Here is a 26,515-nt window from a genome sequence, read left to right as displayed (position 1 = left end):
AAAGTTTGAGCTCATAAAGTTATACATTTATCAGGAAACATAATGTTGCCCAAGTAGGAGATTATTGGATTAAAATTCATAATTATGGGTACATATTTATAGTGTATATTGTTATCATAAAATATGACATAAATTAAATGATCAATTATGTTATCAAGTCATAAGATATTAAAAGTGTCATGGAAATAAAAGTGTAGGTACTATTAAAGTTGTATTTATGATTTGATGAAGGGTAGAGTTACAAGTACATACAATAACTGGTTCTTAAATCAAGTATATAAAGGGGTTATGGTCTCCAATAAATTGACAATCTCATATTTTCTTTTATCCACATCAAAGAGTTTATACTCAAGAGAATTTTATATTCTTGGAAGATCACTACCAAAGAAAGATTCAAAGATTTCAACCTATCAATCGATTTAGGTACTCTTTCGTAAATCTAGTATTTTATTTTTGATGATTTGACATGATTATATCCTAGTTATTTTTCATACTTATTATGATTTTGGTTATAACAGGAAGAACTGCCCCACCTATCCCTCGATTCATCGCTACTTGTAATCACTTCATACTAATAAAAAATAAATTACCAAACCCAAATTTACTGTTAAAGAAAAGAAATAAATTGGTCAAACCGCAAATTCACTGCAAACAAGACATATCATTGTCATGTCAACCTCAAATTGGACCATGTTTATTTGGTTTGTTTTGCCATCGGCGAGCCCCACCTCCCATCATTCTCATACGAGCAAACGTGGCCCCTAAGCTCTTACATCATTTAATGTCCTCCACCAAAATTGCTAACCAAGGATGGACCCTTCACTTATAATTTTCTTATTATAATATATTTTTTATTTTTTATAAGTCGTGTGTAAATTTAAGAAAAAAAATAACTTATGTTTCATGTCGTTTGTTAATGCACAACATGCAATGTGACGTATCAACTAAACAACTTCAATTATTGTTATTTTTTTAGGTTTGGGTTTGAGCATAAAAAATATTAGGGATTTAAAAGTTCTATATCAAATAATTGAGAGTTTATTTTTAAGCAGATACTACTTTATATTTATCTCAAATTAATACAAAAACATACTATATGATAGTTTAAAAAAGTTAAATGAGATGTGGACGAAGAAGATTGAATGATAATTTGTAATTTATTTCTTTTTTATTTGAACAAAAAAATTATATATAATTAATTTTGAGTATCTTATATATATATATATATATATATATATATATATATATATATATATATATATATATATATATATATATATATATATATATATATATCTTTGGGGATTTAGAATGAAGGTCCTAACGAAGAGAAAAGAGAGAGAATCTCTTTCCCGAAGAAAAAAATATGTATATACATACATATTTCGTATGTTTCACTAATAGTTTTCTTATTATAATATAATTTTGAGTTTTTATAAAGTATAATATCAAAAAAATATTTTTAACGTTTGATTAAATAGTCAATTTAATGTATATTTTTTTACAGTATTTTGACTATCCACATTTTATTTTAAAATAAAAATATCCTTCCATAAATTAAAACCATGATTAATGCTCTCAAATAAAATTCTTTTTATCTTAAAATTAAACGTTGAGGATTAAAATAATATTTTAAGAGAAATATCATTTTGAGATAGAATGAGATAAGGAATAATTTATACACATATCTTTTATGTTTCATGTGGTAAAATGAGATAATGGATAATTGACCTTTTCTATGACTAACACTATTTTGATCAAAATGGATCTATTTTATTCGTTTAATAATTGTTAAATGATAAAATTATTATTTTTTCAAGATGTCTTATCTGTTAACTTATATATTAATGATTTGTTATAGACATATTATTTTTCTATTTATTCTATAAATTTATCGTTTTGAGATGATACATTTAAAATAGAAGGCATAATAATACTCTTTGATATTTAAAATTATGGACGGATGTAATACGTTTTCATATGAGTTAAGTGCATTCTATCATTTTGAAAAAAAATTAAATTAAATTTAATGTATTAAGAAAAAATAAAAAAAAAAATACATACTCATTATATTTTATAAAAAAAATTAAAATTTTAGATCATATTATTAAATTTTTGGATCCGTCGCTACTTAAACCATATAATTCATGAAAATTAATCTAAGAATGACTTGTACATGATCATAAATTTCAATTGATCAAAGTTACAACACATGCCAATATTCATTGGATTGTTGTAATAATTCTTAATATTTGTAGGTATAAATCTACACAATTGGCCTAACCATTTAATGAAAGTTAAAGATAAAAGATAAACATAGTAGGGTTTATCTTCTTCTTTGCTAGAGCCAACATTCTAGTGTCTATCCATTTACTTTATAATAATAAATTATGTTATTATATGTAATTAATTTATTCATTAGCTTTTATATTGATGGTGAAATGATTTTTAATTTTGTAAAAGAATAATTAAAAACTCGTTATATATTTTATCTATTTAATGCGATTGGGATTATAATTATAGTTGTATTTTAAAAAAAATCGATAAACATCGAATGTTTTCATGCATGATAATGAATATGGTCTTGAACGTGGCTAGAGGGGACAGGCAGCCTTGATCCCTATTAAAAAGAAAAAATAATAATTCTATAATCTCTTAAAAGTTAGGGTAAACTATATTTTCAGTCACATACCTATTTTCGTGGTTTCATTTCGGTCATTCAAACTATTTTTTTAAATCATTTCTAATATTACGTTTTTTGTCATGTTTTGATCATCCACCATTAAAAAGAATTCGTTATATTAACGTGTCATCATAAGTTAATGTTATCTCATCATTAAAAAATAAAAAAAAAGTTATCATATATATCAACAGTTCCGTTTACTATTTAATGACATATGACCAAATAGAATAAAAATATAACATTAGATATGATTTCTTTAGAAAATAGTTGAGTGATTAAAACGGAACCGAGGAATATATGGGTGACTAAATACATAATTTATCCTAAAATTGTATAACTACATTAGTCTAATGGGAAAATTTTACTTTTAACCCTTAAACATTTATAAATTCATTATGACCTCTCAATATGGTAATCCCATTAGCAAATGGTGCAAGACTTTGCTTTAAATACTATTGGATTATCATATTATCAAATCTTTTTATTAATTAATTAAGCCGTCAACTATATTTTATTCATCACTCAAAAAATAAATAAAAAAGAAGAGTTGATAAGTTAAATTAAAACAATTTATTACCACTTTCCACCTTTTATTTTCACAAAAACTAAGTGGGGTGGCTCAATGAAGATGTATATATATATATATATATATATAACTAAGAAAAAAACCCCGAAAACTAAGAAAGGAGCAGTAGATGACCACCTCTCATATATTTATTTTGTTGAACAACCAAAGGATGTGGATTTTAATTATTTTAGTGAGTAGGCCAAATAAAAGAAAAGCATTTAAGTAGATCTGTCAACAGTTGACACAATACCATAAAATAATTATACCATAAAAATTAATACGTTCACAATAAATAAATATATGTATATATAAAAAAAATAAGGGGTAAGGTCTATTTATATAGTATAAAAATTAGAAAATTTTATATTGATTTACTATCGTTGAATGAGTATAAATTAATTGTTAAAGTTATTTATAAATAAATATTGTCTTATGATAGAATCAAAATAAATACAATGTAAACTAATTGTCGCTAATTATGTTATGTTAGATCATCAAGAACAAAAAATATTAAATGTAGAAGAATACGTGAATCCATTGATAGAGATTGATTAGAAGGTTTTGATCTTCTAAGAATATATATATTTTCTCTTGTCGTAAAACTCTCTAACGAGATGAAAAGAAATACAAGGCATATTTTTTAAAGATCACTATCTTTTTATATGAACAGAATATTAAATCAATTTTTAGATATGTATAGTTATATCTCTCATCCAATTATAACATAACATATAATATATACACTTTCATTTCTATGATATTTTTTTTGAATAGTCTGGAGTGATTACAATGTAGAATCTGTTCAAAATCTTTATAACAATTGACTACAGACACACATACACCCTACATACGTAGTAGCTCGAACTTAGGACCTCGAGAGATAACAACACTCCTTTATCCATTGAATACACTTGATAAATTCTTATTTTCTATGACATTTTAATGTTTATAATACGTGTAACATAATTAATCTTATGATTTTATATTTTATAATATTCTTATACGTATGTTCATAATTAAAAATTTTAATATTACATCTTAAACATCATTATTATATTAAATAATTAAACATCTTATGATTAAAAATTTAGTGTGTGTGCGCGCGCGCGTGTGTGCGTGCGTGTGTGTTTTCTTATTTTTCATAAACAATATTTTTTTGGTATAACCATATGTATCTGATCTATTGATTGACTAATCTGGATCAGGTACTGCAGAGGCAAGGGCGACCCTCCCAACCCAGTTTGCTCCATTCGCAATTGTCAAGATTGAAACCTCTAACCTTGCTTAAGGGATCTAGTGTCTCATTTCACTAGACCAATTGGTTGTTGGTTTTCATAAACAATATTAATAAGATGATAAATGTCTCATTTATTTATTCTTTTAAATTTTAAATATATCATATAATATTGTAAAATTTTATCTGACATATAGTATAATCAAATAATGATCTTATATATCTATAATACTTAATTTGAATTAGTCAATTAATAATTTGAATATTGATATGTAGTTATATTAAAAACAATAATAATATATAGAGAGGTTGCATTTTATTAATTAAGTAAAACCGACAGCTAATTTTTCTAATTTAAATGACCATGTTAGTATTTTCTAAAAATATGTGAAATTAGTTTTTTATATTAATTAATTTTATTTGTCGTGACTTAGATGTACCGTATTTGTATTTAAAGTCCTTGATTCGATAATTAATTGTATGGTTGTACATTTACCCTTTAAAATAGGATTAATACCAAAATAAGTGCTCAAATTATACTTTTTCCCTGAATAGGCGTCTAATTATTTTTTTACTCATCTCGGTGCCTAACCTTTCGAACGTTATCACTTTAGATGTCTGGGTTATCAACGACGTTAATTTTCCCGTTAAGTGACATGGGTCACAATTTGATAATTTTAAAAATGTTATCTAAAGTTACATATTTTTAAAAAGAAAACACAAAAAAATTGAAATAACCCTAAAACTTTAAAAACTTTCATTTCAACCTTTAAACCCACACCAACCACATCCGTTATCTAAAGTTAGGACGGGGACATAAGAGTCGGGGAGGAACATGACGGTGGTCAGGCGTACGGACTGTAATGAGAACGGTTTGGTCCTTTTCCCCATTTGTACCTGAATCATTGTATGTTTTAATATCAAAGCGTTTGGTTGCATGCTTAGATAATTAATCTTATAGGTTGCAATCTCTTTTTGATCAAATCTGTATGTTTCTTTATGTTCTATAGTATTCTCTATGCTCCAAGGGTAGATTGTAGAGTTCTAGTAATGTTAGCAGTTGAAGAAAGTCTGTGCGAAGAAGGAGAAGGAAGAAGAGGAATAAAGAAAGAAGGAAGAAGAAGTTGCTGCCACGTCAGAAAATTAACGGGATTAAGTATCACGTAAGTAAAAATTAATGGAAAATAACAGTAAGAATCAAAATGAAAATGAACTAAAAAATTAATGATTGTATTGTAAATTTCAAAAGTTAAATGATTAAAGTACAAACATCTTAAAAATTTAAGAATTATTTATATATTTTACCCTTAAAAGAATTTAGATCTCAAATTTTTTCGAAAGGATTAGGTTGAGTTTAGTAATTGGAAAACTCAACCCGGTTCAATCAAATATATAATATTATAAATTTATAATTATTATTTTTATATTTAAAAATAATTATAATAATATCTGATTATATATTATTTTTTAATTAAAATTTTATTTTATTTAATAAAATAATATATATTTGGGTTGAACTGAGAAGGTGCAAGTGTCAACTTAAAAAACCGGGTTGGGAGAAACCCTCTTAAACTCGGATTGAGTCAAATATTGAAAAAAAAATTAATTTTTGAGTCTTTCGACTTCTCAAGAGATCATCGTCCCCATGATTAGAACCGACAAAAGGGAGAAACAAACAAAAAACATGAAAAAAAATGAGAAAATAAAAGAAAATGAAATGAAATGGAAAACAAGTTAGAGAGAGGGAGTACGTGGCAGTTAAAAACAGTACAGGTCAAATCGATTGGTCTACACTTTACTGCTTTGCTCTCTCCTTATAGGCTATAGCTGTACTGCAATGGCCCCCCAAACTACCACAAAACCTTCTTTCTCATATAGTATATTTATATATCATCATCAAGCTCAAGAGAATGCAAAAATGGTTGGATTAAGCGTAGTGTTAGAGAAGCAAAGCAGTGGTGAAGTCATCAACAAAACAACCATGTTCATCAACACCAAAGCTTCACACTTAAATTACCCACTTCCACCTTTTCTTCAGCAATGCTTCCTCTGCAACCGGAAACTCTTGCCTGGGAATGACATCTACATGTACAAGTGAGTTATTTGCTGTCACAGTTCTTCTGGGTTTTATTTGGTACTGATTTAGGGTTTTTGTTTTTTTGGTAGAGGGGATAAGGGTTTTTGCAGTGAGGAATGTAGGTGCTGGCAAATTTTCATGGACGAAGAAGAGAGTTTGAAGAAAGATAAGTACTGTTCTTTTGCTAGCACTATATCTTCTTCAACTTCTTCGTCTTCTTCTTCAGCCTCTCACTGCCGCCGCCGCCGTCACCGACGCGAAGCTGCCGGAGACGGTGGTAATGGTTTTGCTTATCGAGTGATGAAATGACCAGCCGATAACTCTTAAAAAAACAATGTTTATTTTCTTTCGAATAAAGTATGCAGATGATTCAATTATAGTTAACCTGTTCATTATTAAAAGTTATAAAATATTTTTTTAATTATTAAATGTTATTTTATTAAGATTTTGATTATTAAAATTTATAAAATAATTATTAAATTATTTATATGTTCTTAATTTATCTTTTTTTCGTTAAAAGATTGAGGTCCATTTGAATTTGAAATTAATATGCTCGTTGGAAAGAACATTTAAATTGTATTTTATGATCAAATATATATTAATATTATATTTATCAAGTCAGTGTTTCAAATATTATATATTCGAGTCAATACTTAAAAGTAACGATTTTATTAATATATATCATTGAAATAAAATTTTATGATACTTCAATTAATAAGTTAAGATTCAACTGTTGTTTTTAAGTATTAATTCGACGATATGATTTTTGACATGTTGAATATTATTTTATAACTTTTAATAGTTAAATAACTTAATAAAATCATGTTCAATAGTTAAAGGATCATCTTATAAATTTTAATAGTCAAAACACTTAATAACATAATATTTAGTTGAAGGATTATTTTTGTACTTTATTTTTTTATCTAGTCTATTAATGGCTAATTTAGTAATGACAAACTTTTTTTCTCGTTCTTTTTTGCTTTATGGTTAGCATGAATATTGTGATGGTTAAGGGCATTGAGAGTATTATGGTTCATCTTCAAGCTTTCATTATTAGATTTATCGAGTTTGAGTTATTTTTTATTTGATTTTTTAAAACCCTAAATAATATTCATGGTCTCAATAACAAAACACAACACCGTTATTCGGCTACTATTTGAATCTGTGATCCTTTCCCATTTATATTATTGGATTTTTTTTTTCATAAAAATCAATGTAAAAATTTATTCAAAAACAAGATTTACACCAGTCTTTAAAACATGATCTCAAACTTCAAAATGTTCTAATTAAGTCTTTAAACTATATTAACATCATATCATTAAGGTTTTTTTATTGTTCTACTCATAATCTTATATATATATATATATGACAAACTATACACAAATGGGATCCTTTTAAAAATTCAAAAACTATACACAATGTGTAGTATTATATATACTAAGCTGTTTATGTCTCAGTTTAGAGAGGGATCCATGACTTGATGAACCCAGACTCTGTACCACACAGAACCATGTCGTTTGCAGTGATAAAGCTTGTTATTTTGCTGCCTGCTAATACTCTCCCCACTTTCTGCTGCGTTACCCTCAGCCATATCTGCTCAAAAATAGTATTTGGACTCGAGTTTAAGCATCGATATCTATGTTCGAATAAAAGTAACATCGGTTGCATGTAACATTAGTTAAAAAAATGAAAAATCCGAACAACATAGAAAAACAAAATTTGGTTACCTGAAGACTGATTGCTGATGAGCTGCAGTTTAAGTATATGAAGTCCTTGTTGGAAATAAAACGCTCACACAAGCAACTTTTATTGAAGCTCAAAGAAATATTACAAGAACACTCTCACTCAAAAACAAGAACTACAACTCACTCTTATAAGACTTTGTTTCTTCACTCACTTAGAAGCTATTGATTTTTCTTGATGCTTAAAACTAAAATGGGAAGGGGGTATTTATACTACTCAAGAACAATCCTACACCACACAAATAAACTAATTTAAACCATTACAAATTCAACAAATATCTAACTCTCACCTAACTAAATTGATGTAAGCAATGACATCAATTTAGTTTGGGTTTGGGTTTAGGCTACCATAATGGATCAAGTTTATGATCCAACACCCTCCCTTAAACTTGATCTCGTGACCCCTAGTAGGTTCCTTAATCTTAAGAAGTCTTCGCTGGTCAGTGGCTTGGTAAAAATATCAGCAACTTGATCTTGTGACTTCACATATTCAACTTCCACATCTTTTCTTGCAACACACTCCCTTATATAGTGGTAGCGAATATCAATGTGCTTGCTTCGATCATGGAATACTGGATTCTTCGCTAAGGCAATGGCTGACTTGTTGTCGACACAAACCTTGGTAGGCTCTTCTTGTATCAAACCAATCTCCTTCAATAGATTTCTAAGCCAAATTGCATGACAAACACATGAGGTAGCAGCAACATATTCCGCTTCACAAGTGGATAATGTGACAATCGGTTGTTTCTTTGACATCCATGTGAATGCAATATCTCCCATGAAAAATACGAATCCAGTAGTGCTCCTTCGATTATCTATGTCTCCACCCTAATCACTATCGCTATATCCAACAAGCTTGTAATCATTAGAAACTGAATAGAACAAGCCAAAGTCAATTGTACCTTTCAGATAGCGAAGAATTCTCTTTGCGGCTTTAAAATGGGTGGTTGTTGGGGATTCCATGTAGCGACTAACCAATCCAACTGCGTGAAGAATATCGGGTCTCGTGCAAGTTAGATAGCGTAGACTTCCTACCAAACTTTTGAAGAATGTTGGATCTACACTTTCGCCTTCTTCATGTTTGGTCATCTTGATCCCGTATTCTGCCGGTGTGCTTATTGGCTTACAGTTCTCCATCTTGAACTTCTTCAGTATCTCCTTTGCATAGCTTTCCTGTGAAATGAAAATTCCATCATTTTGTTGCTTAACTTCAATGCCAAGGTAGTACGCCATGAGCCCCATGTCTATCATCTCGAATTCTTTCATCATCACATCCTTGAATTCATTAAACATGCTTGGGTTGCTTCCAATGAAGATCAAATCGTCCACGTAGAGGCACACGATCAAAATATCTTCATCTTTGATCTTGATATATAGAGCATGCTCGTAGGGACATTTGTTGAAGCCATTCTCTTGGAAGTACTTGTCGATTCGGCTATTCCATGCCCTTGGTGCTTGTTTTAGCCCGTAAAGAGCCTTCTTCAACTTCAACACCTTGTCTTCATGCCATTTGACTTCATAGCATGATGGTTGCTGAATGTAAAGTTCCTCTTCAAGAACTCCATTTAGGAAGGCGGACTTTACATCAATCTGTTGTATCTTCCACTTGTTTTGAGCTGCCAAAGAAATGATTAGTCTGATAGTCTCCAATCGAGCAACAGGAGAAAATACCTCATCATAGTCAATTCCAGCCTTTTGACTATAGCCTTTAGCAACTAGCCTCGCCTTGTGCCTTTCAATCTCTCTTTTGGCGTTTTGCTTTGTTTTGTACACCCATTTGACACCTATCGCCTTATGTCCCTTGGGAAGTGAGGTAAGTTCCCATGTGTCATTCTTCTCGATGGCCTTGATTTCTTTGGCCATCGCATCTCTCCATTTCTTTTCTTGTACCGCTTCTTGAAAGCTCACTGGTTCACAATCGGCAAACAGACAAAATAATGTAAGATTATCTTGTCGTTCAGTTACCTCATAGAGATCTCTAAGGCTTCTTGTGCGTTGCACAACTCTTTCACTTTGACTCCCACTTGACGATGATGAAGGTGATGAGTCTCCTTGAGTTGTTGATGTTGGTGAAGTGGGTGGAGTTGCAAGCTCTTGTTGAGATTCATCTAGTTGCTCCCTCATTGTCTGCTCATCTTCTTCAAACTGAGGAAAGAAATTGAAGTCATCTGTATGAGAGTTAAAATCCCATTCTCCTTCTTCGTTGAAGACCACATCTCGACTAATCACAAACTTCTTATTGTCTGGATTGTACAACTTGTAGCCCTTCGAATTAGCATCATAGCCGATGAAGATAAAACTCTCGCTTTTATCATCAAGCTTCGTTCTTCTCTCGTCTGGTACGTGAACATGGGCTATACTTCCAAAGGTTCTCAAGTGGGAAATGCCAGGCTTTCTTCCACTCCATGCCTCTTGCGGTGTCTTTCCCCATACACTTCTTGTTGGAGATCGATTTGACAAGTAGACTGCACACGATACTGCTTCCGCCCAAAATTCTTTGGGTAGTTTCTTGCTTTTGAGCTTGCTTCGTGCCATGTCGAGGATTGTTCTATTCTTTCTTTCTGCCACACCATTTTGCTGGGGGGATCTAGGAACTGTCATTGGTCGACGAATTCTATTTGCTTCACAGAACTCTTGAAACTCCCTGGAAGTAAATTCTCCACCTCGATCGGATCTCATAGCTTTGATCTTTCTACCGCTTTCTCTCTCCACTGCTGCTTTGAACTTCTTGAAGACTTCAAAAACTTCTGACTTCTGTTTCAAGAAATATACCCAGGTTTTTCTTGAAAAATCATCAATGAAGAGAAGAAAATAGTTATTGTTACCGAGAGAGCTTGGCTTGATCGGTCCACACACATCGGTATGGATGAGCTCAAGTGGCTTCTTAGCTCTTGTCTCTGACTCCTTTGGAAAGCTTTTCCTGAATTGTTTCCCGACTAGACACCCTTCACAGAGTTGGTCAGGATGGTTGATGTGAGGTAGTCCTTTCACCATCTCCTTCTTAGATAATAGCTCTAGACCTCCAAAATTGAGATGCCCAAATCGAAGATGCCAAAGCCATGATGCATCTTTGAGCAAGCTTTCAGGCACTTTGCAACATCATTTTGTATGTTGATCAAGAACATTCTATTCTTTGACATCGGCACTTTAGCAATGAAGTTATTCTTATCATCTTTTATAGAAAGATTATAATTATTTATATGAATATCATAACCTTTCTCTACCAGTTGCCATAAACTTAAAATGTTACTTTTCATATTGGGCACATAGTAGACATTTGAAATAAATTGATGTCTCCCATCTTTCAAACGGATAAGAATGTTACCTCTCCCTTTCACTGCTATTGTGGAATCATCTTCAAACGAAACATTTCCACTTACTGACTCGTCTAGCTCCACAAACATGTCTTTCCTTCCACACATATGATTGCTTGCACCACTGTCAAGATACCAGGAATTTGCTTGGCCACCATCAGTTTCCTTTCGTGCTAGAAGAAGAGTTTCTTTGCCATCTGTCTTTTCCTCCACGTAATTGGCCTTCTCCTCAATTTTGTTGTTGGGATCTCTACATTCTGAAGCATAATGCCCAAATTTTTGACAATTATAACATCGAATTTGAGATTTGTCATACTTTGAGTTTGGATTAATTCTTCCACGGCCTCGTGTTGAGCTTTCTCCTTTCTCATAGTTATTGTTGGAATTGTTATTGTTGTAATTCCAGCCTCGTCCACGACCTCGACTTCCACCTCTTCCATGGCCTCTACCTCTGCCTTGGCCACGTTGGTTTCTATCATTGCGTTGGCTCTCATGCATATCCTTGAGTTGCAGCTTGAGGAGTTGCTCAGTAAACTCATGCTTCTTTTTATGCTTCTCTTCGTATGCTTGCAATGATCCTTGGAGTTGCTCGATCGTCATTTCTTCCAAGTCTTTAGTTTCTTCAATCGTCACGACGATGTGCTCAAATTTGGGATCCAACGAACGGAGTATCTTCTCTATTATCCTCACATCTTCTAACTTTTCACCATTTCTTTTTAATTGATTAGAAACAGCTACTACTCTTGAGAAATAATCTAAAATAGACTCAGATGCTTTCATGTGTAAGGATTCGAATTCACCTCTTAATGTTTGGAGACGAACCTTCTTCACTTGTTCGGATCCTTTGTAAGAGGTTTGCAGCTTCTCCCACGCTTCCTTGCTAGAGCTTGCACTCGAAATCTTTTCAAAACCATCATCATCTAATGCTTGATAGATGAGGTAGAGAGCCTTCTTGTCTCTCTTTCTTGAATCCTTCAAATTTGTCTTTTGATCTTGTGTAAGAGTAGCAAAAACATCATCTGCAATCTCATTATAGTCTTTCTCTATGATATCCCACACATCTTGTGATCCAAGAAGTGCCTTCATTTTGATACTCCAATTATTGTAGTTGTTGTTGTTGAGTGTCGGAATTTGGAATGGTGTCATACCATTTGCCATATCTCTCAATATAATGACTTGATTTTCTAACAGCAGTCTTCCGGCGGTGCGTCACTCAGATTGAGAAAATTCTGACGGTGTCGGATTCCTCTCGTCGAGACCTTCGATCCTTCCAACTCGCTCTGATACCACTTTGTTGGAAATAAAACGCTCACACAAGCAACTTTTATTGAAGCTCAAAGAAATATTACAAGAACACTCTTACTCAAAAACAAGAACTACAACTCACTCTTATAAGACTTTGCTTCTTCACTCACTTAGAAGCTATTGATTTTTATTGATGCTTAAAACTAAAATGGGAAGGGGTATTTATACTACTCAAGAACAATCCTACACCACACAAATAAACTAATTTAAACCATTACAAATTCAACAAATATCTAACTCTCACCTAACTAAATTGATGTAAGCAATGACATCAATTTAGTTTGGGTTTGGGTTTAGGCTCCCATAATGGATCAAGTTTATGATCCAACAGTCCTCCACTACTTCCATTGCTAATATATTTCTTCTTTTCTTTGCTTTTAATGACATCTGAGGCTCAGAGTTTCTTCTCCATTCCTGAAAACCATTGCTCTTTAATTCCACTGTAACATGTTTTTGAGTACATGAAATTATTCAAGATTTTTTACCCTGATATTAGAACCTTTAACTATTGGACTTGAACAATAAAGCCAGTCTCTATAAATGGTGATTGAATTGATGCGCTTGCTTTGCATTCTCCATTTCTGTGCAGCTGCTTTGATCTCTCTGTGATGGCTACTTGTTGAAGAAATCTCCTAGAACGAGTCATGTTTCATGTATGTAACGTTGGGTTTTTCGATTTTTCGAATCGGATTCGAGGATTGTTTTTATCGAACCTGAATGCTCGAATCAGTGCAGCCAGCGTAGATTCTTCCTTGAATGATCTTCATGCACTTGACACTTTTGGATTTGCAGATACTGTTGTTCTTGATGAATCAAAAACCTGATAGAAGATTCATCTCTCTTAAAATAGATGCATACATACATTCATATATATATATATATATATGTGTGTGTGCGTGTGTGTGTGTGTGTGATTATTTTGTTGAATTTTTCATTTGCTACCTTGAGATGGCGTCCTTGAGTGATCACAAATATCATTTGACCATATGTCTCTAGCTTTTGAACTGGTTCTTTTGTTGCTATAACTTCAATGCATTCCAATTTGTTTGACCATTTGCCACACCTGAGACCATGTTCGATTAGACACTCCTGTTACGACACTCGTAAGATATTTAGACTACAAGAATGACAATGATTTAACTTACTCGAATGGTCTTATCAGCGGATCCACTTAAAAGGGTCTCTCCTGGTTCAAAGAGTGCAAAACATGTCACAGAGTCCCTATGCTACTTCACGTCCCATACCAGTGTGGCTGATTGCTTTTTGATGTCCCATACCTGTTTAATCAACCGAGTTTCGGAGATTAGGCCTTGGGACACTAGTGTTACAAGACTCGTAAGATACTTAGACTGCAAGAACGACACGGATTTAACTTACTCGAATGGTCTTATCAGTGGATCCACTTAAAAGGGTCTCTCCTGGTTCAAAGAGTGCAAAGCATGTCACAGAGTCCCTACGCTCCTTCACGTCCCATACCAGCGTGGCTGATTGCTTTTTGATGTCCCATACCTGTTTAATCAACCAAGTTTCGGAGATTAGGCCATGGAATTAGGCCATTGCCTCCGGAAAGTTCACTCATACGACACCGTAACGACATGTTGGAATCCCTTTTTTTGCACTTTGTTGTTAACATAGAATCTTTTCTTGAGTTGAAGTTGGTGGCCATACCTTAATTGAACCATCAGAGTATCCACTGAAGAGGATTCCCTTGTAGTATATAAGGGCATTTACAGCTCCACTGTATTTGTGACTCGCCTCTACGATTTGCGTATGAACGCAAGAAATATTTTGTTCTTGTCATCGAAACAACAAGTTAAACAGTTAGATTTTATGTTACTCGATATGTCAGATATATGTCTCATTACTTCCATTACAAGTCTCGTTTCACTGCATATTATGCTTTGGATTTCCTCAAGAACACTAACCGATTTATTTGGGAGGTAGAAGGCAGCTACTCTATGTAGTTCATCTGCCATCCAGATTACATTCGAAAATATCCGAAACGACTCCTGTACACCCTCCGAGAAATGAATCAGTTTCTTCATCCCTGCATATTGGTAAAAGGCTTTGCAGTGAACATTGGATCTACGAGTAGCTCGATGACAGAACATCAGGGTTCTAAAAAAGAGTTATTGTTCTGATTGTTATTTCAGATGCTGCAGTGGTGTGAATTGATTTAGCTAACTTGGTTCGAAATGTTCGATCGGAATGGTGTGATTGTTGGACGAGTATGCATATTCACTGTGAGGAGATTACCTTTCCCGGAAGCATAGTTATAGATGCATAGGCATGCTAGAAGTCTTTCTTTCAGGTCCATTCCTGGATACAAAAATTTCTCTACTTCACCAAGATCTCACATGCCAAATATCTAAGGCTGTTAGAAAATTTGGAAATTTCGCAACTGAGCCAGGCGATGGTCGTGAGGGACTCTCGAGCAACCCTCTTTGTCCGACTCTTTAGTCCTATTTTTAAAGCAACGAATGCTGGTTTACTGAAATCGATGATGCTTCTTGCAATCTTGCTGCACCATGAATCCATTCCCGGATCCTGCAAGTTATATAACATCCTTTGACATCTAAATTTAACAGGCTAAACTCATTATCCTTTTAGGCATCTTACCAGCAGGCTTGGATCCAACCAATCGCAGTTCCTTATCATGTTCCGATGATTCAACGACATTAAGCCGGCCTTTTTAACCAGCCATGCTACTGTATACGATTCCCCTGTCCCAGAATAAGTTCCTCCAATATTTGACAGAATGAATGTCGACAATGGCTGCGAAGTACTTTCATCCGTTGCTATCGACTGAAAAAGGACCTGCATAGCTTCCTCTTGGAACATACTTCTACCGTTCGAGTTTTCCTGCATGTTGAGCCATCATATACGTAAAGGTATGCATAATTAGTACGATTTGTATGTTTTTGCTGGTTTAGACAGGTCTCAAGTTAGGTATCTTAACAGTACATGATTGCCTTTATATGTCCGAAAAAGCACATTATCAAACTTCATTGGTGTTAAAAATATCGGTTTGTCGGTAATGTTACCAGTACTTCTAATTGAAGCAATGGATTTGCTGCTAGAATTCGATAGTCGGCTCAGAAACAGCGAAGACAAGCCACTAATACGTTCATGATACTGATGCCTCCTTTTTATATCTGCTGCAATAGGCTAATGGCTGATGACCTGAACGATATAAATTCATGTCTTCTATTCAGTTTTACATTTCGGATTAAATATTAAATTATCGAAGTAATTGTACATACCGTGGAATCCGAAGGACTTCATGAAAGAATTCAAGTGCGATGAACACGGCTCGGTTCTTGGTACTTTGTAACAAATGGATAAATGGGGCCACTACAATAGCTTGGGATACATATTTTCTGCATTGTCCATCAAACTTCATACACTTCACAAGAATTGTAGCCAAAAAAATATGTTCTTCCAAGATATGATCCCTTGCAACATCAATGAATCCGGATAGGACACGAGGCGAATTGATTGCTGCTAAGTGTGTTTTTTTGTAGCACTGTCGAATACGGTTGCCAGTACTTCGATAATCATCAACGATGCTGCGGGAGGTGTAAGTGGTTTTGACGGCCTACATCTTTAACTTTCCGAGGTGCAAATGACATCGACACTCTAAAGTCTTTATTTCTGCAGCAGATGGCTTGATTAAGTATATATGAGTAGCTGCCTCGTGCACATTGCATTTTAGTGCCCGTGCAAGATCACTTAACCGTAAACCCTTCTTGATATCGTCTATGACAGATATATTCACTGAAACGATGGTCGTTAGGATGGAAACTGATGCTCTTATCACTGTTTCCTCTTCGGAAGTCGAAACAGCTATCAGCAGTTGCTCCAGGATCATGTCCTTTAACATTGTGTACTTCACACCTTGTTTATTGTTCAACATTCTGTAAATGGATGTGATTTCGACTGCGTAACCTTTCCCGGATTTGTCTAATCCATCTGAGAAACATAGTTTTGTAACCGCATTCTCAATTATTTCCATTAACTCACTCTTGGAACCTTTTCGCCGGCGACATGAATCTAGATTTTCCCTTGCAGAAGTCCTCTCTTGCTTCATGTGAATCAAGCTTTTGCTTCTTCTATAGGTTGGTGCTATCAGCTATGTGCTCAAAGTGCTGGACTTTTTCTTGCTCTGATTGTGTCTCGTCGACCCGAAGTTTGTGTTTTCGTGTCCCTGATTCCTAGCATGGATAAATTTAAATCATTGATAGTTCTGAACAATCTATCTGTTGGATTCTCGGAAACTCGAGGAAACAGGATTGCTTCGTACTCTTGGCCCGATATGCCTTTACGAAGATCAAGTTTCCTGTATAGGTAAGCAGAATTGAACAGAAGGTCTGAGAGAAATATTCAATCAGTTCAGGCTTAGCATTGAAAATAAATATGATATAGCTATGTATGTCTACCGAACTGATCATAGCTAGCTTGTTTCCGGCCATCCGAATCTATTCTCGCAATGTCGAACACCCAGGTGCTGTCCTCCACGCTCTGCTGATTCAGGAAGAGGTTGGTTAGACATATGTGATTCTGCAATGCTATCCAGGCCGCAACGAAAAGCGGACCCCAAAAACATAGGAAACAACTAAACAAAGAGTATGCATATAGCCTGCAGTTATTATGTGCTTGAAATATAACCTCCGAATCGTATTCATCCTCAAAATCCTGTGTATCGGATTGGGATTGATCCAGTACATCCTGCAGGCTTTTAATACTTTTGTTTTGGTTTAGCTGCATTCTCTGCGATTGTAACCTTCTAATGCAACCCTGGTCCTTTATAGCTTTACTACGAACTCGATCTTCATTATCGTTTGTGGATGCCGGAGTTTCAAATGCCATGATGCTCTTGCTTACATCTTCTTGATGATCAAGTGGATGAACTTTGTCGAACTGTATCGGTTTTTGACACATGAAGCAAACCGAATTCAGTAAGTCCTATTCGATGCTGATTCTGAGTTCGATCCAAAGGTTGCACCGATGTATGAGAATTAAGAACAAAGGGACAGTGACATACCTTAAAATTAGTCTGCAAGTCTATGCCAGTGCTCAGGTGGCGTTGAGGATTCTGTGCTGCTGGCAATCTCACGACTGCTCATACATTTAACAGGATATCAATGAGGTGTTAAAAGGAGCATTATAGTTTTAACATAACCCGAATTTTACGTGTAACCCAATACTGCATTTCCAACTATAATTTAAACCGAAAAACAGTAACAAGGATGTCTAGTTGATGGATATTCATGTTATCCGTGCCATGTTTGCAGGAAACAGGCAAATTCTGGTGCTAAGTACTGTGCTAAAATATGCTGATTGAACCTGGACTACATATATTTACGGGACATAATCCGATAATCGGACACGATTAAGATAATTACCAGAAATTCATCGGTTCGTACACCGGTGACACTATCATTTCATTCATTTTGTAGTTGAGTTGTCTTCCCATGTAACATGACCTCAATGCTTGTATTTCCTCACCATCTGTCTTGTCGATTCAGAAAGGTTTCCCCAAGCAGAACCTGTGCTAGAAACCGATTTCAGTCTTCGGATTCCACCTATTGCTCAGAATCGGTGCATGAAAGGAAAAGGCTTTCGCAGAGTTCTTCTGAGGCAAATTTGGTTCGAACAATCATCGGCGCAACTAGCAATGCTTGGAGATAATGCAAAGCAGCCTGCAATTGATTCTTCTGCAGATTCTTAATAACCGAAAGATAAAAGAGCAACAAACCAACTACTCATTAGGGACCCTGCAGTGGTTTCTTGTTCGTCAAGCAACACAGGGACCTGAAGCATTTTCTCCGATTCCTTCAACCAATTCGAACTCTCTCCCTCTGAATCCGCTTGCAATGCAGCCTCGATGGCGTCGATACCCCAATAAAGATTCGAAAGAACTGCCTGCTCGGAGAACTCGAAAAACTCCTGCTTCTGGAAATTCAACCTGGAACTGCATTTCAACCTTACCGAATCCCACTCCATGTCATCCGACGGTGCCACCAGCACGGAGACATACCGGTTGATGGAATCCACGACTACCCTTACCGACATTAAGAAAGAAGGCGAAGGAGGAGGATTAGCCGTGGAATTTTCAGACATTTTCTTAGTTCATGTAAGGGAAAAGAAGAAATGTGATATAGAAGAGATGCATATCCCGTGACGATTTCAGCCAAAATTGTCCTTTGTTGCTACAGACAAAGGATTGGCCGTTGCTTCCTCGCAAGAAGGGAAAAACAAACAAGAAAGAAAAACATACATTTAGGTTTTTTTTTGGGCAGTTTATCCTCTCTTTTTTTTACATGTTCTTCACTTCTGTCAAGTCACCATGCTTTCTTTTTTACTACCATCGTTTGGAAAGACAGAAAAATAATCTGACCTAATCATACATTAATAATTGCGTTTTGGATTCTGAAGAGTTTAATAATTCAGGGCTTTCTTAGTTGTATGAATAGAGAATCGAGGGGACGATTATAAAGCTTAGGAACAGACCAGGATGAACCGAATGAGATTCGTAGGGCAGTCTTCGTTCATATTTATATTTTTGAGTTAATACTCGAAAGTAACGATTTGTCGGTAGATATTATTAAAATATATTTTATTATATTTTAATCAGTATGTTAACTTCCGGTTCAGACAATCATCAATATTTTAATAGAAAATGATGAATTTAAAATATATAAATAGTCAAGTAATCATTTTGTAACTTTTAATAATCGAGAGACTCAACAAAACAATGTCTTATAGTCAATGTATTATTTTGTAACTTTTAATAATCGAGATACTCAATAAAGTAGTACCTATAATCGGGACCATTTGTATACTTTATCTAAAATTTTATAAGTTCATCTCCATAAATAAAATTCTTGTTCGACCCTATTAAAGATAAAGAACAAAATTTGGTACTTACATGTCAGATTAATCAAGACTTAAACAATTATATATAATGAATATTATAGATTGACGTGATTCAATCTGTTCTATAATATCTCTACTTAAACTCGAAACTTAAATTAATAATTTATTTAATCATTTTAAAATTAACTTATGATAAACTTAAATTTTTTTAATACAATAATTTATGCATTTAATTAAATCTTCAATCAGCATGATTTCTACACCACATTTGAACTATGTTCCAAAATATATATCAACACCCTGTTAGGCCTGCACCATTCAGACATTTAACTTTAATAAAAACACTAACTGGTATTTTTCAGACATTAACTTGTTAATTTTTTAATTACTTACAATAATTTAATTTTGAATTATATTATTCGAACTCAAATATAAATATAAAATTACATCAGCCATTCAGTTGAAGACTAAAGATAGTAGATATTGACTTCTCATAAGAGTGGTAGATTTTTTAATATAGTTCGAGTGATCATAAGGTAGTATATGTTTAAAATTTTTCTTAGACATTGATAACACAAATTGTAAACAATTGTTTGAACTCGAATCATTTAGAAAGAACAACATTTACTTTTACGGTTGAGGCAATGCAATGAGTTCAATAAGAAAGACATTAACTAAATCGATAATTAGTAGATATTATTACCCTAAATTTCATTAATAAAATTATATAGTTTTATATACAAAGTATAATACCTAAACTATGAATAATTAGAGACGATAACGGGATATGTAAATTTTTATCAGCCCCATCCTAGATTTCAATATAATTTAGGGTAAAGTATATAAATGGTATCTTGAATATATCGTAGTGTTTATTAAGTTCTTGGATTGTTAAAAATTATAAAATGATAATCTGACTATAAAATGTTGCTTTGTTAAGTCCTTCAACTATTAAAAGTTACAAAACAATCACCTGACTATTCATTATATTTCAATCTTGTCATTTTCTTTAAAAAAAATTTAGAGGTTGTCCAAGTTGGATGTTAATATAATGACTTGGATATGTTAGCCGTTTGAGATATCGGGATCATATTTTATCATATCACAATCAGCAAGTTAACGTTCAGCTCATAATACCGTTAATTTGTTAACGGAAAAGAACGATTTTGGAATATAATAAATAGTTGGGTGAGTATTTTGTAACATTTAATAATCGAGAGACTCAACAAAATAATATTCTATAATTAGAGGACCGTTTTTATAACTTTTAATTATCGATGAACCTAATAAAGCAGTACCCTATAGTCGAGATCATTTATGTACTTTACCCTGCAATTTAATAATGTCTAAATTTAATCCTATAAATAAACCCTAACCCAAAAATATTAACAAAATTCGGTTTTAAAAACAACTCTATTAAATTAGGCCGAGTCAGATTACCTACAATTCAAAATTTCTAATTAAAATATTATATTTAAATATATTCAAACTTATAATCTTCTAAATATTACCTTAAAAATGATATCAAGTAAAATTATATTTAATTAAAAATATATTTAAAACCAACATATGTTAATCATATGTATGTATATATGTATGTGTCATATGAAATGTAATGTAATCGATGGTGGACCCATGGATTGGACCGTTGTCTGTCTCGGGCTCACATATTGTTCGAGTTTACTACAAAATACAAGGGCGCATTGGATCGGAATCACATGCAATCCTAGTTTCATATCATTGAGTTTAATTCAGGCAAAAGCAGGCCATAGCTTTATCAAAGAAATACATATAAATATTTACATAAAGTATTGTATAGAAGCCTATAATTATTACTTTCCACGCCTACATCACATATAATATACTATCAAACACGGAAGCTTTTACCAATAATGTACTTGTTTTCCCATTTAGGGTCCATTTTATTGATTTTTATCCATATATTCAAATTTGATTTGATTTGATCTAAGGAGCCTATTTTTTTATTTGTGTCTATTCAATTTTAATTTTGAGACAAAAACTCGTATTTCATCTAATATGATCTAACTCGATATAAATTATAAAAAAATAATTTTTATTTAATAAAATAGGAGTCTAAGTAAAAACTACAGAGATAATGGTGTCATAAGCTTTTGGGTCCATGGCATGTTATTATAAGAGATACTGAAGTATTGTGTCTCGGATTCGAGGCTCAAAGTTGTTGATCCATGAGGAAGTAGTATATGTTCAGAACTTTCTTAATCAATTGATAACATGTACACATTATAGATGTAGTTGCTCGAACTTAGAACCTCCAAGAAGAACAACATTCTCTTTTTTACCACTAAAGCCACTTGTTAGATTCAAGGGTAATCTAACTTAAAATATTAATGTAATCTTAGAGATGATTAATTAGCAAAACTCCTTTCATATCATATAAGATCAAAGCAAAAGAATCCATATTTAAACAGCTGTGTCTATAGAACATATATATAATTATTACTATTAATTAATTAAAAAAATTATGTACATATAATCAATTTAGACTAATAAAAATCATACAATCCTCTGATATAAATTCAGTAAGTAAATTTAAATTTAATTTTCTTTTATAATATATCATTATCTCAACATCTAGAACCAACAGGTCAGTAATCACGCTCTGATCAGACAGTCACCATTCATCCATCGGACTTGAAATTCTGTATCCTTAGAACTAAAGGACTTGGAGGTATGATCCTATAAAACATATCCTGAATTTGTTTTTTTATAATATTTCATTATCTAATCATTGATATATATAGAATTATACGTGTTAATATATTAAACAATAATTATTTGAAGTCTTAATATAAAAATAAGTACTTAAATTGTATTTAAAATTAAATTTTGATGTCTAAAGAATTTTTCGTTAAAAATAGACGTCTAAAGTTTTCTCTGTTACATTTTTATGTGCCTGTCATTAAAAAAAACCATTAAGTGACACGTGTCATATCCAGATTTTATTTAAAAATAAAATAATTTTTTTTTTTAAAATATGAATATTACACATGTTAGTTAACAGTTTTTTTTTTTAACGATGGTCACTTAAAATGTAACAGAGAAAACTTTAGACACATATTTTTAACAAAAAAAAATTTATGCACTAAAGTTTTTTTGAGAAACTTTTTTCGGGAGATTATTTATACATTTATATTTGTATTAAGCCTTATTTGAACAATGGTCAGAAATAACTGGCCTAATTGATTTGCAGCTTATTCCTAGTTAGGTCTTGGGCTTCTTCACAATCATTACAGAACAGTGAGCATGGTGAGCACAGTAATCACTTACACTCCCCAACACAGCCCTGCATGTTCGGTCCTCGAACAAGTTAAATAAAACCCAACAAATATCCTATATAATCGACACAATTCGATTTAACCCTAAACCTTAAACCGTGAACTTTATGTATACCTTTTCACAAGACCATATCCATGGCTTCCTATTACCAGTACCGATGCACGGTGTTTGTCAACAGCTTCACATAGCACGTTTCTTGGATCTCCTTCCATTACTTCAACGTTCAAAGTATTCACCTTCAAAATATTTAAAATTTAAATAAAAGGATACACAAAGTACATGTACTTTTAAACAAAAAAATCAATGTGAACCTAATACTATTTTTTAATGTGCCCTTCTCATTCAAAAGATAACCTAATATAATCTTTTGACCAACGTTTTTTTCATCATTGACCAACATTAGTGTAAGTGCTTCGTCATTAGGATACTCTAAGTCAATTATGAGTTTATTCAAAAATCATCTCCATGATTCTTTTCCTTTCCCTTTCCCTTCAACAACTGCACATGCAACCAGAAACTAATTATTTACATTTCTACCAACAACCACAAGCATTATTCACTTCGTAACAGATTTGAGAAAACCTCCACGTAAGCAAGAATTAGTTGAGCCATTGGTCAATGACAAAAAATGATAGTTAGAGGGCCACATTGGGTTCTTCCATTGAGTTGGGGGTCATATTGAAAGCAATAATAGTACGATAACTATATTGATTTTTTTTAAATACAGGCACTTCACATACCCTTTTACTGAAAAATTCAAAATGAAAAATTAATTAAGATTTTATAATTATCTCAATATATTCAATAATAAATTCAAAATTGATTATAATTACAGATTTTTTATTGAATAAATCCTTCACTTTCTCGGTAATCCTTGTGGCTGCCTGCTTTAAATCAATCTCCATCATCCGCATAATCTCTGCTGTTGCTGCGTTTAAAAAAGCTTTTGTTTAAATTGTTGATGAGAGTACGAATGAGTCAAAAAATTGTTAGAAAAATCATTTGCAAAGAGTTATAATCGAATGATTAAATTGAATAAAGAATAAAATTGAAAGACTAATTTTAGAAAAGGTGAACTAAAATTATACATGTATTGTATATAATAAAAGAACATGTGGTTCAACTTGGTGAAAAATAAACTTATTAAGTAAGAATTTGAATAAATAAAAAAGACTAGAGACCAAGTCACAAAATAATCAAATTATTATAGTATAAGCACAACATCTCTTCCAATATAAAATTTTCTAGTTATTCAAACTTTACAAATTCAAACTCGACTTATAATTTAAATAAAAAAAATTAATTGACTCGAATAATTCAATTTTATTTAAATATAATTTCTTTACTTACACCTAAATATTCATGTATTCCAAGAATACATATAAAAATATGACTTAATATAAAAACAACTGTCCAAATTATATTTTTTTTTCTTATTTAGATGCATAATTGTTTTTGTGAATTTAGGTGTATAATATTTTCCATGTTATCATTTAGGTGCCTCAACCATAACAAACGTTAAAAAAAAACTCCATCAATCACTTAGAATGTGACGTGATCTTTTTATAATTTTAAAAAAATATTTTTTTTCAAAATTTAAAGTTATTATTAATTTAAAAAAGCCCTAAAATATTTCTAAAATCTAAAAAAAAAATCCCAAAAACCTCAAATCCCAAAGCATTCACCCCATCCGTTAGCCTTCCACAACCAATGTCGCCCCCACCAACCACCATACCACCCGTCGTTGCCTAACCATCCATTATTGATTGTCAATTGTTGTTTCAAACCCCAAAAATTCTTAAACTTTAATCCCTAAATCTAAACCCTAAGCCTCTAAATCCCAACACATTCATCCCAATTGGCCTGAGTGCTCGGAGGCCTATTGACAAGTGAGTGGTCGTTGGGTGAGTGGGTGGTTCGTTGATGGTGGTGGCAACTAATTTAAGATATTGGTGTATTTTATGAAATAGAAAACCTGATGTTTTTTTTTTAAAAAAATTATTTATTTTATTTTTTAAAAACTAAAGGAAATAAATAATCAAGCCACTTGTCAAATACTAGTTGAATGACTTGTTTTTAACAGATTTTTTTAACGACTATTACGTCGTAGGCACCTAAACGATAACATTTACAACATTAGACACCTAAATTGACCTAAAAAAATTTTGGACACCTAAATAAGAAAAAAATATAATATAAACACTTATTTTTATATTAAACTAAAAAAAATCTATCAGTCGAGTTAAACCATCAAACCCATTTATACCATTAACACTTGATTTAATTGTCTATATTCGACTACACATGAAATATTATTATAACTCTCACAAATATCGGATGACCTTTCTATTGAACCATAAATTCATCTACCATTCTTAAATGTTGCTCAAATATCATCATGTAATGATCGAATTTTAAGTCGATTTTTTATTAATTAGGTCGGATTTATATAACAAGATATGAATATAAAAAAAGATTATTTTTTGTGTAATTACCAGATCCGACGAGTTGAAGGAATGATATGGGCACAGGTCGGGCATGAACGACGACGAGATGAAAAGGTCGGAGGGATCCGAAAGGAGTATAGAAGTGATCAAGGGTCCATTCCAAGGCGTACATGCTGTGTGGACTATCGTCCATTGCAATCACCATGATTTGTTTACCCGAAGCCATCTTTATTACAACCTTCGGAAACTGAAAAAAAAACTTAGATTTGTTTTGTTTTTAGGGTTCCTTTTATGCCTTCTGCTTGTGCAAATAAATGGAGTCGATTGAGTTCACGGTTGGGTTTTTAAACATGTTTTTGATGAGGTTGTTGCGGCCATGGACTCGGTTTCCCATAAATTGTGTGACTTTTCAAACCATGTCATCATAATTAAGGATAAATTACGTATTTAATATCTAAACTATCAGTGTTGATATGTTTAACTTTTGATTTTTAAAAACATACCTAAAATTTAGTATTTGTTTCAGTTTAGTACCCCATTCAAAATTTAACGTTAAATTGGGGGGGGGGAATTGAAAGTTTAGGTACTAAAACTGGCAAAACTTATAGTTTAGGTGCTAAATGTGTTAAGTTTTTAAAGGCGAGTACTAAAATAAAATGAAAACCAAACGGTAGGCATAATTTTGAAAAAAAATGAAAATTTAGGTACTAAAACGGACCAAAACTGATAGTTTAGATATTAAATACGTAGTTTACCCTTTAATTAATTCATCTTAATTAGGTTATCATTTTTTATATTTCGAATTTGGGTTAATTTAAGTATAGATCGAATTTTATTTATGTTATTTTAAGTTTTTCATTCGGATTTAAAACTTAATTCTTTTATTTTATTTTTTTGGGTTTGGATTACTTCATGTTTATATTGTTTTTTCGAGTTGTTTATTTAGAT

At 32.5% G+C, this 26,515-nt stretch overlaps 2 protein-coding genes and 1 pseudogene across 2 annotated transcripts in view; 1 reads left to right on the top strand and 2 right to left on the bottom strand.

The window, feature by feature from the left end:
- Positions 1 to 2,451: 2,451 nt before the first annotated feature.
- LOC120178406 (universal stress protein PHOS32-like) overlaps positions 2,452 to 26,515 on the bottom strand; it is a 28,522-nt gene continuing 4,458 nt past the window's right edge. The window contains exons 2-8 of the mRNA XM_039184258.1: positions 25,616 to 25,826; positions 23,954 to 24,048; positions 23,235 to 23,356; positions 23,016 to 23,127; positions 18,246 to 18,249; positions 18,163 to 18,176; positions 2,452 to 2,475 (exon numbers count right to left, since the gene is read on the bottom strand). Coding sequence (XP_039040189.1) covers positions 23,046 to 23,127; positions 23,235 to 23,356; positions 23,954 to 24,048; positions 25,616 to 25,793 — 477 coding nt within the window. The 5' untranslated portion in view covers positions 25,794 to 25,826 and the 3' untranslated portion in view covers positions 2,452 to 2,475; positions 18,163 to 18,176; positions 18,246 to 18,249; positions 23,016 to 23,045. The remainder of the gene's footprint in view (positions 2,476 to 18,162; positions 18,177 to 18,245; positions 18,250 to 23,015; positions 23,128 to 23,234; positions 23,357 to 23,953; positions 24,049 to 25,615; positions 25,827 to 26,515) is intronic.
- LOC120178428 (FCS-Like Zinc finger 15-like) lies at positions 6,333 to 6,871 on the top strand. The gene is made up of 2 exons (XM_039184272.1): positions 6,333 to 6,579; positions 6,652 to 6,871. Exons 1-2 carry the CDS (start codon positions 6,404 to 6,406, stop codon positions 6,869 to 6,871), a joined length of 396 nt encoding a protein of 131 aa, XP_039040203.1. The 5' UTR covers positions 6,333 to 6,403.
- LOC120178427 lies at positions 15,261 to 19,046 on the bottom strand (annotated as a pseudogene).

The sequence above is a fragment of the Hibiscus syriacus genome, unplaced genomic scaffold (assembly GCF_006381635.1).
Source record: "Hibiscus syriacus cultivar Baekdansim isolate YM2019G1 unplaced genomic scaffold, ASM638163v2 tig00112349_pilon, whole genome shotgun sequence".
Taxonomy (NCBI): domain Eukaryota; kingdom Viridiplantae; phylum Streptophyta; class Magnoliopsida; order Malvales; family Malvaceae; genus Hibiscus; species Hibiscus syriacus.
This window is presented reverse-complemented; position numbering and strand designations above follow the sequence as displayed.

Excerpts from the sequence above, each read along its gene's own strand:
- LOC120178428 (XM_039184272.1), top strand. The coding sequence starts at position 6,404 with ATGGTTGGATTAAGCGTAGTGTTAGAGAAGCAAAGCAGTGGTGAAGTC. Across the intron at positions 6,580-6,651 it reads AATGACATCTACATGTACAA|AGGGGATAAGGGTTTTTGCA; the intron begins GTGAGTTATTTG and ends TTTTTTTGGTAG.